This window comes from Centroberyx affinis, unplaced genomic scaffold, assembly GCF_046629955.1.
Source record: "Centroberyx affinis isolate AG114_WGS23_722 - 3 ecotype Tasmania unplaced genomic scaffold, CSIRO-AGI_Caff_v1 ptg000435l_1, whole genome shotgun sequence".
Lineage (NCBI taxonomy): Eukaryota > Metazoa > Chordata > Actinopteri > Beryciformes > Berycidae > Centroberyx > Centroberyx affinis.
Genome location: NW_027279099.1, coordinates 206,447 through 224,126, shown reverse-complemented (window position 1 = coordinate 224,126; position 17,680 = coordinate 206,447). Strand labels below are relative to the sequence as shown.

General features: G+C 42.2%; 2 protein-coding genes across 2 annotated transcripts; one reads left to right on the top strand and one right to left on the bottom strand.

The window, feature by feature from the left end:
* Positions 1 to 223: 223 nt before the first annotated feature.
* On the bottom strand, positions 224 to 4,409 carry rpl5a (ribosomal protein L5a). Its single transcript, XM_071516866.1, has 8 exons — positions 4,334 to 4,409; positions 3,844 to 3,913; positions 3,593 to 3,708; positions 3,363 to 3,497; positions 2,211 to 2,413; positions 1,148 to 1,325; positions 750 to 838; positions 224 to 415 (listed from the first exon to the last, which is right to left on the bottom strand). Exons 1-8 carry the CDS (start codon positions 4,334 to 4,336, stop codon positions 313 to 315), a joined length of 897 nt encoding a protein of 298 aa, XP_071372967.1. The 5' UTR covers positions 4,337 to 4,409; the 3' UTR covers positions 224 to 312.
* Positions 4,410 to 12,624: 8,215 nt separating this feature from the next.
* Positions 12,625 to 17,126, top strand: gfi1aa (growth factor independent 1A transcription repressor a). The gene is made up of 7 exons (XM_071516895.1): positions 12,625 to 12,741; positions 14,090 to 14,303; positions 14,508 to 14,711; positions 15,224 to 15,624; positions 15,963 to 16,100; positions 16,487 to 16,652; positions 16,824 to 17,126. Exons 2-7 carry the CDS (start codon positions 14,192 to 14,194, stop codon positions 17,000 to 17,002), a joined length of 1,200 nt encoding a protein of 399 aa, XP_071372996.1. The 5' UTR covers positions 12,625 to 12,741; positions 14,090 to 14,191; the 3' UTR covers positions 17,003 to 17,126.
* The last annotated feature ends 554 nt before the right edge of the window (positions 17,127 to 17,680 follow it).

The following is a 17,680-nucleotide window of genomic DNA, read 5'->3' as shown; positions in this document are numbered from 1 at the left end:
CGCCCTTTGCCTTGATGCAAAGGCTTTGGAAAGAAATTCATACATAGGCATCAACTTCACTATTTATATTTGTCTAAGAAACAAAAGTTCAAGCATTTAAGCATAAGCCTTTAGATCAAAAAACACTGCATTTAAGCAGTTGTCCAAACTTTGACTGGTAGTGTATACAACTCAAAATGCATCCAAGCCATTCAACTAACCAGTGACTGAGACAGACAAAAACTTGAGTTTGAAATAAATTTATTAGCATGATGTGGTGCGTTGTGTCTTTGGAGCCGAACGCCGCGGTGACGGCAGAGCCGGGCTGAGTCTCTAACCGTCCCCTGCCTCTTGTTCTTGTGCTCGTAAGAAGCTGGCCTTTTTCTGGGCGACGCGGTCCTTCCTCTGTGCCAGAGATAACTTGGCGCGATTCCACCTGCCGGAAAGAGGGAGAACAACGGCTCCATTAACATTCAGCGCACCAGAGCAGGGAAATGGTTATCCGCTCGACACTGGGATCGTCCCAGTAGAGCTATTCATTACTTTAACATGGACTTGGTGGTGAATAAGGGAAGTTTATTTTCCCCTGGGTATCAATAATGTGATGCGGGACTCTAGTATCAGTTGACATTTAAGAGTCATTTGTAAATACTTCCAAAAGAAAATGCACAATGCAACTTTTTGATGTTCCAACATCTCCTCGACTTGTTTTCAGAATCTTTAAAGAAATGAATAAACAGGCAAGAAGGATATGAAAATTAGTAACCCACCTCTTCTTCTTGACGTCTTTTTTAGGTTTCTTTTCGTGTATGGGATTTGCTCTGATGCCGGCATGCGCTTTTTTGTACATCTCCTCTACCTGAAAAAGAAAAAGAATGACAATGACTCTGGTTATGCAACTCTGGACATTTCACTGCCCGGCTGCGACTCGTCTCGCTTCTCTCAGCCCCGTCTTGAAAGAACAGTGAACATCAGCCAATGCAAATGAAGGACCAACTACATTTTGCTCAGTGTCTTTGGTATCATCATCAAGAAGCAGAAACCAGCGACCACAAACAATCGCTGACAAACTAATTCAGACTAATAAATGTATATACTCCATGTTTCCATATAATATCTTGACTGAAGTTGTTTTGTCGATTTTCATGGGTGAAGGCCCTCATCTTACCGTGTCTGGCGTGACTCCGTTCTTGATGAAGCGCGAGAACTGTTTCTTGTAGGCCTCCTCGTCCTCCTCCATCAGGTAAGACATGTAGTCGGACACATTCATGCCCATGATGTGTTTCCGATGCAACTCTGCGTTGAACTCTTTACTCTCCGCGTCGTAACCCGGAAAGCGTTTTAGACTGGACAGAGGAAGAGCAGAGAGGATATTAGGTTTGATAATGGACTCAGAGATTTGACGTCATTTCCAAAAGCTTTACGGTTATCTGTGTCTTTCTTCGTAGCTCTTATTTCTTTTCCTAACACTTCACTCTAGATGACCAAGGCCCTGATCTTTGCTCTCCTCACTATTAGTTGCTTGTAATTTTGGTGATCAATGAATTGTGCTTATTCTACTGTTGTCAATCTGGATAGAAGTGTCAACTGAATACCTAAAATGTAAATATAAAATGTTTCTTGTGATGGACGGCCGGGGCGGGTCAAAAATGCAGAGTCAAGCAGGTCAAAGGATTGATGTGTCCAATGCAAGAAGCACTATTAATATGTCATTGTTTCAGATTGTGGTGTGTCCTGATATTGTGGTGGCCTGTCAAAAATAAGTCTATGTCTGGGAAATAAATTTGTATGAAGCGGTGTACCAAATACGATGTCACCTATATAAAAGCCAGCTAATCACACTAGATGTATGCTTTGGTCTTGCTTCTCTCAGCCCCGTCTTGAAAGGACAGTGAACATCAGCCAATGCAAATGAAGGACCAACTACATTTTGCTCAGCGTGCTTGTTATCATCATCAAGAAGCAGAAACCAGCAACTACAAACTGGACAGGCTAGGAAACCACCTGGAAACCAGTTGGTGACCGATCACTCAAACTTATGAGTGGCATCATAAACTCAAACATTTCTTCCATTTGGTCCAATTTGGAAGTTAGCGCAGTGGGGAAAAAACAGCTCACGAGCGCTGCAGCGTGTGGCGCCAATGGCTGCTATTCCACAGCATGTAGCGATTATGAATTTAGAGAGAGTCCTACACGGTTCGTGCTACATTCATGCTTTGTTTCTTACTGACCTGTGAGGAATGGCCAGCCCCCCGTCGACTGCCCCCTTCAGCGCTCCAAACACTTTGTTCCCTGTGGTGGTCCTGGCCAGGCCGGCGTCCAGGTAACAGGTGAAGGCCCCCGGCTGGCCGTCCACGCTCTCCACGTTGAACTCATCGCCCGTCACCTCCACCTGGCCCTCGTACACCTGGTCCAGGCCAAACTTATTCAGCAGCTAAGAGAGGAGGAGGAGGAGGAGGAGAGGGGAAGAGGAAACGTGTTAAAAAAACATGGTAGTAGATCGAAAATCACAATATATACATCAATTTCCAAATTGCAAGAGGCAATTATTATTTTATACATAGGCATGTAGGCACATCAGACTGATGGGTCTTTTTTTTGGCCTAAAAATGTTGGAAAAAATTTTTTTGCTGAAAAATCAAAAATATTGAAGTCAGTGTAGTGTATTGCAATTTATATCGCACTTAACAATATTCAGCAGAATAATCGCAATATAATTATTTGGCAATACTGTGCAGCCCTAATGGGTGGATTCACTTAGACAGGAACTCCACACTGAAACACTTCTGAGTTGTAAACTGGTATTAGTTAAGAAATACAACACCAGTCATACTGTCAACATCTGAGCACTAATATGTATGTATCTGGTGTTCAGTTGGAGATGCAGCTGTGTACAAAGACATGTGTCTCATTTGGTAAAAAAAAAAAAAAAAAAGTCTCCCCCCCCCCCCCCCAGTATAAAGGTAGATGTGAAACACTCCACCCTGTTCCTCTTCTCACCAATCCCCCCACCTCTCCCCTGCTCTTCACACCCACTGTCTTGCACTTCTCAAAATGGCGCAGTAGGCGGATAGAAGCTAAACTGGGTGCAAAACTACACTTTAAAAAGGGGAAGACAATGTTAGTGCAGTTCCAACATTCTGCATCATACGTAGACACATATAACCTTTGCACATACTAGTTAATGTACAGTGATGTAATACACAGCACAACGCTCAAAACCGACATCTGCCATGCCTCGTCAGCAGAAAAATCACTGTGATGGGCATGTGGCGACTGGGGTGTCAAAGGCACACAAGTGCTGACATCTACAACTTTCTCTGGTGTGTGTGTGTGTGTGTGTGTGTGTGTGTGTGTGTGTATGTATGTGTGTGTTCTCTTACCCTGCGAGCCAGCAGCAACCCAGTGCAGTAGGCCGCAGCGTAGTTTGTCAGGCCGACAGTGATGCCATATTTGGGCAGCTCGTGGGAGTAGGAAGCACACACTATCTGGTCTCCTTCAATCTTTGCATAGGCAATCTGGAGAAGACGAGCAGAGGAGGACGAGGGTCAAGTCAGAACTTTTTCAAAACTTTTAATGTGAAAACATGAATGTCAGTTGGTCCGTCACTGACCTGGCAGCAGATGTCCCTGTTGGAGAACCGGACGATCATTCGATACTTGGGCGTGTTGTACTTGTTCTTGTCTTGGATGACCAGGCGCTTGCGGGCAAAAAAGTCAGTTTTCCCCTCTGTCAAAGCAACAACACATATGTTGAGATCATACTCAATGCCTGTGATTTCAAAGCACTGTTACATTTCAAGAGAAGCCTAACACAATGCAGCATGCTTGGTATCAAGGCTAGTCAGGAAGTGTTGTGCTTTACCTCTCCTCCTCCTGAATTTGACCTGATACCTCTTGAAGTAGGCCTTGTTCTTCACCACTTTGACGAAACCCTGTGGACAACAGGACAAAGTTAGGAGATGTTTTTTGCAGAAAGCAGACGACTATCATTAGGCTACCTTACAGGTCCTTCCATGACACTGTTTTCTGTCTAAAGCTCGAGGGTATTGACAGTGGCATGTAAATCTGCTGTAGTTAGCAAAGCCCGGTATAAAGTATATTGCGTTTTATTGTATGTTATTGTATTTTCGGTGTAAACCTCTCTCAGGTTTCTGGCAGTGGGTCAGGTGTGGTTTCGTCAGCCATAGCGCCACGCTGGGGCAAAGCTGCTCAGCGGGCCGGCAAAGCGGAAAGCCGCAAATATCAAACATCATCTGACCCTTAAACCATTGTAAACACTCTTGTACATTCAACACACATAGGTTCACACATAGTGTGTTTATACCGGTAGTATATTGAGAGAATTAACTGACCATTTTGTGGGGATTTTCCTCTTCTTCCTCCCGCTGCAGAAACTATCTATGCGGAAGCCTGACGGTGCAAATTCTGATGGCCGCGTCCTCCTTCACCGGCCTGTCCCACCCAGCAGCGCCCCCTGCTGCACCGGAGGACACACAGGCACCAACACCAACAGGGGGCAGCAACGACTTAGCGCAGGGGGTTCCCTAAACTTCTGCACACGAAGAACCCCCAAAACTGACACACATTAGACTGGAGCCCCCTGTTTGCTCATCCACTGGACCGCCATGCTGCCCAAATATAATGTATCACATCTGGGAAAAACTCCCTCTGATAACACTCATCCACTTCTTGATAGCAGGGCCATCTTGGTAGGAAAATAGCAGGTGACTGTAATAAATTAACAGGTGATTATAATCAAATGACAGCCACAGCCAATGAGCTGTCTATATTGGAAGGCACCATATAAATGTATGTGGCATCATGGAAATACTATGAATACATACAGTAACCTCATTCCCAGGGAGAGTTAGAGGAACTGTAGTCAGTCTTGTTTACTATCACTAATAGAGACTCTCTTCCACATCATTTTACTGTCTTATTGGTGTATGTGGCCAGCAAAATCCTCCTGTTATTCTTAAAGGCAACAATAATGATTTTTTTCTCTTTGTATTTTATACAATACAGGCAGTGCAGAGGGGGATTATATAAGGTGAAACTGGTGATGACGGAAGGTTATACCCATACAGGATAGGGCACATTGTAATATTGTAGAAGTTTAATTAAAAGTGAATGTCAACAGGAAAGTAAAAGTGTAGCATAGATGAATCAGCTGTCCAGAAATTGTAGAAATGGAGACCAGGTGTTATAAAAAGATAGTGTGTTGTCATTTAGAGTTGCTGTATGTTTTTCCAGAGCTAAATTTAGTTATGGATTATTTTTTACTTTTTAAGCAAGTATTCAAGCAGTATTTCTCAGTGAAATTAGTATAAAAGATAGAAGATTTGATCTGTGAGGATGCTTGAGTTGCAGACACGTCACCCAGCAGTGAGATGGACAGACACACGGGGAGGCTGAGGCCCAGGATCTCACACAGCGTGACATGAATCCATTCTCCAGCTCTGAGACGGTTGGCGAATTCAGGTCTGCTGCCTATCACTAACTAACAGAGACTTATCGTTCATCTGTATTGTGAAATCCAACTATTCAACACAATGCTGATTTGGGTGGTGAAAGTTTTAATGATGAAATCTCTGACCTTTGGGTGACTTTTGAAATCAAACAGAGGTCATGAAGTCAGGAATAACTTCAGAGTGTTTCGCTCATCAGAGTCTCAATCAGAATCGGAGAAAGATTTTTAATCCCACACAAAAACAAAGGCCTGGGACAGGTCCTGGTGGAAGTGACTTCACATTTCACTTCTGTGAGTAGCTTTGCATGAAATGACTCAGATTATTACGAAGTCGCCTGAGTAATCCCTCCGGATCTTCACAGTCCAGTGATTTAATTCTTGTCTATGTGGCTGAAAACTTCCATTATAAAGACACATACATGGTGACAGTATTCAGTATTCTTCCTTTGTAATTGTTTCATTATTGCAGTTTTTCAGACACTAGTGAGGAATATAGCATTGATGATAAACTGATCTAGAACCTAAAGTTTTCATTAATTTGATCCATTTGATGGCTTTAAAACCCAATAAGCATTAATAAAATCATCTAGGATGCCACAATAAAGTCAGACTTCTTTCCACTGATTTTTTTTCTCATGATGTAAGGTTGGCAGGGCAGGTTAGGCAAAATATGTTCAACATCAGAAATAATGTGAAAAAGAGTAAATTAAGAGTCATTTTTAAGAGTAATTTAAAGTTGTTTTACCTTAAAGAGTAAAGTTAGCACAAAATATATCATAGAAACATACTGTAGATAAAGATAAAAATTCACAAGATGATGCGAAAGATAACAAGACCGATCATAATTTCCACTTTACGTCATGTACCTCTATTTCCAGTACATGTAACCAAGAAAATGACCATGATATACCAATATGCGTAATAAATTCTCACGGAAGATGACAGTCAGCAGCAGTTAGTAAGAGCAACACCCCTTCCCACATCAGACTGGTGCCGCTGACCCGCCCCGTGAAACACTCTCCACTGTGAATAATGTGAGCGGCGAGCGTCACTCAAACAGAGTCACTCAGAGCGCTCAGCATTACTCCACAGGCCTCAGAGGTCAGGGAGACGCACAGGAATGTTTTTAGACACAGGAGTGCACTGATAACCACACTGACATCAGAAGTCAGGCCAATATCAGGCTGAAGGTATTACAACCAGAGAATTTCCCTTAAACCAACACCTGACAGCAGGAGTCAGAAGTCAAAGCAAAGCAACTTGACTTTCTGCCTTTTTCACACATAGAAAGATGTCTGATCTCTGTAATCGAGAAAAATCGATTATATCTCAATTATTTTTGTCCAGTGGCCCCAAACTAATGGTCTAGTCTACATTGTACAGTTAAAGTTCAGTATTCAAAAGCTACTGATGCCACTTTCACTCAATGGGATTAGATATATAGTTGAATATGATAGATAATCTTGAATATACACGAACTGACCAAGAAGCCGGTGTTATTACAGTGTCACATCCTCCTGGAAATGTGATGGAGGACAGGAATGTAGTCAAACATTTTGATTGGAAGTGTTATGTATTAGAGATGCCTATGGATTTTGTTAGTAAAAAAGTTTTTTTGTGTTCTTGTTTGAGTGAGAATAATAATCCTCAATCAAACGATGTCCCACAGGCTCCTCAAAATGATCCAAGCAGTATATTTGAAAGCTACAACAACACATCTGTGTATTCCAATTCAGTAAGTTCAGTGAATTATATAAAATGGTCCTGGCAATCAACTGATCATCAGACTGTTGTGCTGGAAAGTTCAGCGAAGGTCTATCTGTTGAATGGATCAGAAAATACTAAAAAAAAGGAACCAGGATCTTCTGCTTTTCTGTTCAAGCAAGACAGATAATATCCTTCTCTGTCACTCTCAGCGCAGATGTTCTTAATGTTAGATAAGACAGTCGAAGTCACTCGTGTGTACAGCTTTCTGCTGCCGTCCAAGCTCTGTTTCTGCAGAACTGATTTCACAACGGAGAAAAAGCAACTGTCCAGTCATCCCTCGGCAGTAGTGGTCATTAATGGGTCAACATGGGTGTGTGTGTGTGTGTGAGTGGGTGGGGATTTTGTCTATGGATGGTAATTTGTCTTCTCTAAATGATCATTGTTTGGTGTTTGCTTTTTCTATCTTAAAAGTCACAAAATAGCACTAAAGTATGGGGAAACGGTAATTTTACAATACAGCAGCCCCCGTGTGACTTGCAGATGGTCACACACCAACAAATATGTTCACAGGCACACCGCAGATAAGGAGTTAACACTGCACTTTGTTGACAAGCATCACACTCTTCTTTCTTCTCCCTCAACTTTTCTCACTGCTGACTGCTTTTATTTTCATTTGCATACAGTGACCTTTTTAAGGTGAAATCCATCAGCATTCTAAAAATGTCTAAAAATGGCACCTTTGACTTTAAAGTCTAAGGTGACATAGTATATAATACACTTTAGTATAATTATTAAAGTATGTTAAAGTGATAATAGACGTAATTATATCTGCAAAACTCAAAGCTGTAGCTGTAGAGAGTGTAGTAAGCTGTAGCTTACTACACTCCATTCATTTGTCAATGCTATTCTGTCTCCCCTCACATTTTAAAGTGTTGGAACAACATGGATAACAAAGGTCTATATCCTGGATGGGACTTGGTTCATAGAGGCAAAGTGGATCAATCATGGATGAGCAAATAAAGCATGGTCTGTAGTCCGTCTTTATTGCAAAACCAAATCAGTTTTGCTGAAACCAAATTCTGCTCTAACTTTAACACTAGACAGAAATACACCAGAAACAGCAGAGATGGTGTTGAGATGAAGTTTCCGTGTGAAAGCACAGAGTGCATTTTTCTCCATCAACCATCTCAGCAGACGTTTTACACCCCAGGCAGAGACAGAGGGGTGTTTTCTGTGTCAAAAAATATATCTGCAAGTCAGACCACAGATTTCAGCACATCAGTAAAAGGAAATTACTACTTGCAGCAGTGTAGAGATGTTAGAGGAAAAGGGCTGAAGCGGAGGATACCTTTATAATGAAAGCAAGGAAACGTGTTCATCAATAATGGAGTCAATAGATAAAAGAACAATATTGAACTGTGGACATGTGTCATCAGTCTTAAAGCCAACATTAGGAAGCTGTAGTCAGAGAGCAGAGGAAGAGTTTCTAAAAGAGATGCCAACATTAACACAGGAAATATATAAATGCGACACCTACATCTGGATAAATCCATCATCCACACGGTTGCTGTATACTGACTGCAACGGCTATATCTGGCAACCACAGGGACACTTAGGCTTGACTGTGGCTGTTGAACTCTGACCTTTCAAATGGCCGTCTCACCCCCCAAAATGCACAGAGACACAATGACCAGGAAGCACCGAGCAGGTTTCTGCACGTCCGCAGGCCAGCGTCTCCGATGAGATTCTCAGTGTTTGGGGGGAAATTTACAACCAGAAATGGGCTGGTTGCAAACAAGGGGAACTGTTGATCACAGTGATGGACGAGGGCCTCCGGAGAGGTGATTTGTGGACTGTTTATGGCATTTATCCAAGGATCTGTTCAGTGTAAATCGGGCCGTTCTATTCAGCGTTGACGCAGTTCACACTTTTGTGGCTTTTTCTTAGAAATCGCACCATGCTGACCCTCTGGGACAGAATTGATCAGACTCAGAGTTGCGGTAGTGATCTAGGATCATCAACACTGCAAACAATATTAAGGCACTTTAACTTTAAAACATAAGTTTCCTAGTTGCCTGAAAATTGTGAGTTGACTGAAATAGTACTGAATAGTTAAGTCAAAAGTCATTAGTTGTTATAATGTAGAAAAACTAACTGAGTGACCTTAAGACAATAAGTTCAATCAACAAATGTCTAGTCATGCTGATAAAAGTTGAATGCATTATTTGATGAACTGCATTCCAGTGTTATTTATTCTTTCATTAGTCAGGAGGTTTTAGCTTATGTATCACATGATTATTATACTGTTTGGCATTAAGTATGCAGCTGCAATGCATGTGCTGAAATTGACCTCTGATTCACCTAAGATACATAACAAGTCTCCATCCTGTAACTTCATTCAAACCAGAAGAAGGTAGAGTGCAATGTGTACTGGGAAATCTGCTAATAAGCTAACAGTGTTTCTTAATAAACTTTACAGTGATCAGTGTAGTGAATGCTTTATGACGTGTTCTTTCAACTCATAATTTTAAGTCACAAGACGTGAACTCATGATTATAAGTCATGAAGCTCATAACTGGCACTTACAAGTTGAAATTGACAAACACATCTATATACTATATATTGTTATAAGGATGAGTTGATTTGATGGTGAGTTGATTTCACTAAATTGCACTATGAGGTTTTACAGTGAAGGTGCATGACTGTATACAGTCAAACAGTGAATGACTCACAAGGCAGACTGGTTTCAGGACAGCACTTTAAAAATCCCTCTGACACGGTGTGAATGCAGGTCTTCGGGTCTTAAGCAAACACATCTTCAAGTGTTAAAGTGAAGAAAACAGCCTATTTGTTTTGACTTTATTTTTCACATGCAAGTTTACTCAGATATGAGATCAGATTAATCATGATTAAGAGGTAAATCATTGACTTCAATCAAACCAGCACTTCACGTCATCAGACGTTCAGCGGGACAAGCTGAACATGATCGACCTGACCACAGCCAGCGCCCCCAACACGACACCCCCCTCCCCCGTTTGCTGATGCGGGGTGGCAAGATTTGAAGTGAGAAAAACAAGACGTTACGGACCTCCTGTGTGAAAGAAGAACTGTCGTGTGGCTGGCAGTGTCCAGTAAATCATTCATTGTGTTCACACTCGGTCCCTATCTGGTGGCTGCAGTTGGGCCAGCTTGAGAACTCGGTCAGATTCGGCTGCGGTTGAAACCCGGGGGGGAAAGGGCTAAAATCAGATTGTATGGAAAGGCAGAGAGTGAGAGAGTTTGGGGGGAGGAGGGGGAGGGAGGGGGGGAGGTGTTACACTGTGGTTAGGGTTTTGGAGCCAAAGGAACCTGTGAGGGGATGAGATAGCATGATGTGGTTTTTCATTGAGATGTCACAACAATGTGGAGCAGCAGAGGTAACGCTCCGGCTGGCAGACTGGCTGCCTGACTGGACTGAACACAGAGGCAGGGAAAGTCAGTTTACCCACAATTCAAGTCAATATTTATGGTGTACACAGTATAGTGAGTAGGATCAACTTTACATTATTATTATATGTCTTTTTAAGAAAATAAAACAGAAATCAACATATGTGTTTTTTATAATGGTGGGTGTTTGTCCATCGCTGGGTTTAATTCTATCAGTGTGGAATAATGGTAACTGTATTAAATGTAATGGGACGTTTTACACACTTTAGATTTTGATCCACAGTAACCGCATCTGCTTTAGTTTCATTTGTCAACAGTTTTATTCCTAAAGACTGTTTAATTTGTTTAATTTTTGCAAACATGTAGCCCCCATTACTTTGACTTCAACTGAACAACGGTGAGAGAAATCAAAAACTAGACAAAAGCCAGCTGAACTCAGACATCTGAGCTGCTCCTCTGGCCTCTTGAACATTCACATACATGTGGTATGAAAGCTGCAGCCTCAGGTATATTTAAACCTACGAGAAGTCGCACCTCTCTATCCCTGGGCTCGAGGTTTGGGCTTCAGAAAATAGCCCCATGGCCCAGTAGCACAGGTCTGCATTTATTTCTATAATTGTGATCCGCATATTTCACAAGGTAGAAACTGCTGTGAAAGAAAAAATAAGAGAAACCTCACGCTGCGATCACTGCAACTGGGCTTCTATTTCAATCACATACTTGCTATAAGACTGAAGAGTGAGAATCAAGGCCTGTGGGGGAAGATGTGTGTGTGCGTGTGTGTGTGTGTGTGTGTGTGTGTGTGTGTGTGTGTGGTGGTGGGGGGGGAGAGTAGAGCTGTGGCAGCACTGATAGCGACTGGTGGTTGGTTTCCTGTTCTGAGTCAGTGTGTAACTAGTTTTGAACGTTGACACACTCGCTCGGTCCCTCTGTGTCTCTCTGTCTTCAGCTTTCAATTCTACAACTTTTACTGACATGATCAGACTTTTCATATATCGCCAAAATAGCATAAAGAGCGGGACGAGTAAACAGAATACTGTCAATTTCGACTCAATTTCAGCAGTTGAAGTTCAACAATAATTCAACTAAACCTATTCAATTAAAAAAACATCACCAGAGGGAAAATGTAATTGAACAAGTGACTGATGTAAATTATCTTTCCTGGCTGCCCCTCAGGTTGCTATATTGACTTTTGTGATGAATATTAGATTTGTTGGTGAGAGTTTTGAAATTCAAGGCCTTTTTTGTATACTTGGGTGTCATTGTTTTGATATTTTGTCTTGCTCTTACTGTGTAAGAAAGTGCAGCTCCATCTCCATATCAGAGTGAATCCTGTCTGACTTCTCTTTCTCTGTCTGGTTTCACCGATATATTTATATCATTATAATACCAATAATTAGTTCTCACTAAATTCAGTCATTTTCAAGTTTTCTGAACTGATTGCTCACTTTCACTTGTCATGTACCAGTGAACAACTAAGAAATCATAGGACTGTTGTGAGGAGGGTCTGCTGACACTATAGGAGTTAACAGAGAAATGCTAGTCACAGACATCACATTTCTTTATCACATTATGTTCTGAGTTGAAGGGATTCACCTAAATGTGACAGTCATTATGGGTTTTTCATGAGTAGCCTACAAGGGCAATGGTGATTATTTTAAGGGACCGTCTCACTTGCATGAGCTGTCAATGGGAATGTCATCTTGGTTTCTGGTGTAATTCAAAGCTATTCTCACTCAAATCAGTTTTGGAAAAAGGCAACTTCATTGGTGAGTTTATTTTCATATGATGGAAACAGCAGATGCCTTTATCAAAACATGAATCTCTGCTTTGCTTTTTACTGACACGCACTGACGAACAAGAAAATCTATTTTTGAGAAGCAAACTGATCACAGCCACTAGATGACAAGGAGAGAGAGTGAAAGAAAGAGAGAGAGAAAGAGAGAGAGAGAGACAGAGAGTGAGAGAGAGAGAGAGAGAGAGAGAGAGAGAGAGAGAGACAGAGAGAGGGAGAGAGAGAGAGAGAGAGAGAGAGAGAGAGAGCATATGATGGGTCTCTACCTGTGATATTTAGACTAAATGGCAGCTAGAGAATGAATATAGTCTATAGGTTGGTGTGTTTTCTGGCAGCTGGGATATAACTGCAGTGTGAGTGCTGTGAGTATGCACCATGTGTTTCAACTTTGCCTCGGCTATCTCCGCTTGCAGGTCTACTTGCTGCAGCTGCATCAAACAAACTCTGTTCTCACATCGGACAAAAATCGATACCGCTTTGCTTTCGCACAGCCTTGAACGCCCCCCAAATCTTCGCAATGATTTTCATTTGAGGCTTTCTGATTTCTGAGAGGATTTGGTCGATTCTGAGGTGCCTAACGAGAATAACCACTATAATATTCCTGTAGGGACTTAACAGTGTTTATAGTTTATAGTGGCTGTATCACATTTTAATAGCTTGTTTTTATATCCAATGGTATTTATTGCTACAGGAACTTAATTTTTGCTATATTTGCATTTTATTCCTGCTCAGATCACTATTCTATCTATTATCGCTAGTTCTTTTAGGAGACAACCTAATTGTGCACTAGGCTGTATGGATCGGGAGGGGGTTTTAATGATGTAAAACAATAAGGCTAAAGTTATTGGGTAAGCTGAAGCAGTATAACTGTAAGGGATACCTCGGGTCCCCATCAGCAGGCTGTTGTGCCGAGCGGCCGTGCGCGTCTCATTAACAGGATCACTTTACACCAGGCAAACAAATGGGTCGCTATCCAAGACAGCGCTGTTTGCCTTGTCCAATTCACAAACACACACGCTTTATTCAGATTGTTTTAGTCTCATCACATTTAAATGGTTCGGATGCGTGTTTTTGAATCATGGTTTGATAAGAAATCGACACGCGCTTTCCCTTTCTTTTAGTCTGAATGAATCCATAGCTATAATATCAATCTCAACTGTCCTAACAGCCGGGCCAGCGCACAAATCCAATCTCGGTTATAACGTATAACCAGTCATGTAGTCATGTAGTGGTAAATGAAAAGGAGGGTAAATCCAGTCGGCGATAAACATAAAGCAAGCAACAACCAATATAAACAAAAATCACATTTTCAGAAAGACATTAATTTTAGCGTTTCCCTTTAAAATATCTTATCTTCACAACTTCCGTCAGTTTGATACTAGTCACTATAATGTATTTAGGTCGTAAAGGTTTATGTCACCCTAAAAGGTGAGTAAACAGTCCGCAAATATAAAAACTACATCCCAGTTTATAAATATAGACTTCCTCTTATTTGGTGATGTAGCCTTCATCACATTTACAGAATGGAAATGGAAATCCAATACGCTCTTTCCAATCCCATATCTACGGAGACCCTTCGGTGGTCTTGCTTTTGGCCACCTGCCCAACGACACCTGGTAAACGATACGGCCTCCCTGCGCATGCGTAATAGCCTGCCAAAAATCCCAACGCCGGATCGCCTGTCAACCAATAGTGTTCAAATCTGTCCAGAGATAAAGTCAGGGCAGCGTGGAGTGGAGTGGAGGATTTCACCCCCACACGGCCGCGGACACGGGACATCGAGGCTCAGCGGGACTAAAGGAGACTGAAACCATGCCGAGGTCTTTTCTGGTGAAGAGCAAGAGGGCCCACAGCTACCACCAGCCACGATACCTGGACGATGACTACATCAGACTGGACACTATTTTGGCCCATGTATGCGCAGGTAGGGTCATGTGTGCGTAACTGCTATCGAAAATATAACAAATAATGTCAAAACGAGCGATTCGTCAGTGGTTCTTATAATTAAAAAAGTCATAATAATTTCCCTGCTCCATCTATCCCACAAAAGGCAACAAACACCAGTTGCCCAGTCAGTGAACGCACCTCAGGTTAGTTGGTTCCACTGTTCTCCTCTGTGTTTCACTAGAAACCAAAGCTCAGGTGGAGTTTGAGGGGAACCTGGAGTCCCAGGAGGATGTGAGCACCAATCCTGACAGACTGTCCCCGGAGTCCCGGCTGCTGTCCCCGGGCTCCCTGTCCTCCAGCTCCCCGCTGAGCTGCGGGGGCAGCGTGTGTGACAGATCCTCTGACTACGACTTCTGGCGTCCGCCGTCTCCCTCCTCCTCCCCAGGTCTGCTCACATCCAGTTCCACTCTATTTTCAGTTGTTTTCACATGCGTCAACCGGGTATTTTTTTTTTTAATCGTTTTTATCATCATAATGTGGAGCAAAGGTCAAGTAAAAACGGTCAGAAATTTATTTGGAAGTAAAAGTAAACATTAGACCAGCATTCAATACCAATGATCCCTCTAAGCTGATAGTTTGGTGACCTAGCCTAACCAACAATATTAGCCTTATCAGTCCAGTCATCAGTTATTGCTCCACTTGCACCCAGACATTTAGTCGATATAAGTGTCATTTCGAAGTTTTGGTGGCAAATGATATTAGATACAGGGAGTTTACCTTAGGGTTTAGTCAACTGACACCCCTTATCATTTTTAAGGTTTTTTTGCGATTAAATTGCTGAGCGTGCCATGTAACCATTTCCTGTTGCACTGTCCCTCAGCTTTCCAAATGATCAAATTTTAAGAGACTTATAAACTGCATCATATCCACTAACACAAAATCCAAATCCGTTTCCAGATTCAGAGAAATGCTCCACTCCCGCAGCAGAGGACGGCCACCACTTCAACATCCCGTTATTCCCTTACGCCTGGACCACATACTCAGGCTCTGAGCTCAGGCATCTGGTTCAGGGGCCTTATCACCACCTCCCGGGGCCCAGGCAGCCCGACTCCCCCGTCAGCATCTACGGGGCAGAGGACAGCGGCACCGAGCCCCTTTACGCACCGCGAGGCGCCGTGGCTGGGTGCTACCAGGATTATTCCCCCACGCCCCGCCAGATCTACAGGATGCGGGACGGAGAGGAGCTGTACCTGGATGTAAAGCAGAAGCCCCGCGGCACGGAAATCAAGTCGGAAAATGATCTCATCTGCTCTAACATCGAGTCAAATGGTTCCTACAAGTGTATCAAATGTTGCAAGGTACGTCGTGGTTTAGTATCAGTGAGTAAAAGAAGACAACTTCATATTGGCCCTGTAATGAAAATATTCTCTGACTAAAAATAACTATTATATTACTGTAATGTTCTTATAGGGACCGTCATTGACTGATAGTGGTATTAACTCCGTTTCTTTATAGTGACCACATCCTGTGTTATGGTATTCTTATTTCTCCTATAGTATCGGGCTATAATATTCATATCATGTTCCTATATTGCTGTTATATTTATAGAGCATCCTTCTAAAATGTATTATAGGATTATTATAGTTCTTTTTTGCAAGGGTTTTCAAATCGAAATAAAGATTGTTTTTTCCCAAAGGTATTCTCGACACCACACGGCTTGGAGGTTCATGTGCGCCGGTCGCACAGCGGGACGCGGCCGTTTGAGTGCGGGATCTGCGGGAAAACCTTCGGACACGCAGTGAGCCTGGAGCAACACAGAGCGGTTCACTCTCAGGTACTGCAGGCTGCTGCAGGCCTCTGGCTCCATGTTCTGCAGGATAGGCCCATTCACTCACACAGGCCTCAATTCACTGAAACATAAACAAGGCAAAGACCTGGATCTAATATCATGCACCAAAACTCTGAAACGCGTTTATATCGACTACATTTCTGAGTGAAAGTGAAAGCGATTACTGGTGACTGACAAGATAATATTTGGTCACTGTGATTAATCATTACACCTCGATCACCAATGTATCTTGCACAGACGCACACATCTTAGAGGCAACATTAGCCTTGAATGCTCCCGTGATGTGATGATAAAAATATCAAAATTGATTCCATGTAAAGAAAAATGTTCTGAGGCCTTTCACACTCACAATTTACCTATTTAACCCACAGGAGAGGAGCTTCAACTGTAAAATCTGCGGCAAAAGCTTCAAGCGCTCCTCCACGCTGTCCACGCATCTGCTCATCCACTCAGACACGCGGCCCTATCCCTGCCAGTACTGCGGGAAGAGATTCCACCAGAAGTCAGACATGAAAAAACACACTTTCATCCACACAGGTGAGAGAAAACCCCGACTGTTCACGAAATGGTTCCAGGATAACCTGAACAGCATCAATCACCAAACATGAGTCTATTCTCCATTTAGGCTATCACTGTGCGTAACGCGCGTAAAGGCCCAATCTACCTCCACTGACATTTCATTGCTCTCTGATTACTTTGCTGCTGCAGGTGAGAAGCCACATAAGTGCCAGGTGTGTGGAAAGGCCTTCAGTCAGAGCTCCAACCTCATCACACACAGCAGGAAACACACAGGCTTCAAGCCCTTCGGCTGCGACCTGTGCGGCAAAGGCTTCCAGAGGAAAGTGGACCTGAGGAGGCACAAGGAGACCCAGCATGGACTGAAATGAGACTGGACGCTCAAGTTTTAACATGCAAATAATGCACTTTTAATGTACTTTTACTATGACTATATGACGCATATTTTATTGCTTGTTTCTTTACATTTTCTTACTGGTGTATGCAGTTAATTATTTAGCCTAAGCTATTGGTTGATTTTAGGAAATAAACGTTTATTTATTGAATGTGTTTTTACATTCTTCATATGAAATAGTTTATATATTCAGTTCGTTAGCAAAGTAGGCCTATGTTGGCATTTCAAATTCAGAAAGCATTTCTTGCTTAGGCCTACTTTTAAGTAGAATATTTAGGAATCTAATTTCTGAAATGAACCATCGCCCCTTATCTAAAAAAAATCCAAAGCCTGAGGCCATCATCAAATGACCGCATTAGGCCTATCTTTTCTTTTATTTATTGTAGAAAGCCTACATTTTCAATTAGCCAGTTTCTGTGCTTCATAGTTAGCTTTATTAATTAAAAATTAACTTGTGGGGCTCAGTTTTCCATGAAGTAGGCCTAGAACTGAGAAGCCTAAGTAGGCTACTTTGATTTCATTATAGGCCTGCGTAAATTTAATTAGGCTACTTGCTAAATTATGAGAACAACGGTTTCATAAATAGCAGCGTTTCATGTTTTACATTACACATTAAACACATTAAATAAAATATGCATTTTTTATCAATCAATTT

Excerpts from the sequence above, each read along its gene's own strand:
- gfi1aa (XM_071516895.1), top strand. The coding sequence starts at position 14,192 with ATGCCGAGGTCTTTTCTGGTGAAGAGCAAGAGGGCCCACAGCTACCAC. Across the intron at positions 14,712-15,223 it reads GTCTCCCTCCTCCTCCCCAG|ATTCAGAGAAATGCTCCACT; the intron begins GTCTGCTCACAT and ends ATCCGTTTCCAG. Across the intron at positions 16,653-16,823 it reads ACACACTTTCATCCACACAG|GTGAGAAGCCACATAAGTGC; the intron begins GTGAGAGAAAAC and ends TTGCTGCTGCAG.
- rpl5a (XM_071516866.1), bottom strand. Across the intron at positions 3,709-3,843 it reads CAAATTCAGGAGGAGGAGAG|AGGGGAAAACTGACTTTTTT; the intron begins GTAAAGCACAAC and ends TTGCTTTGACAG. Across the intron at positions 1,326-2,210 it reads GGGCTGGCCATTCCTCACAG|TCTAAAACGCTTTCCGGGTT; the intron begins GTCAGTAAGAAA and ends TCCTCTGTCCAG.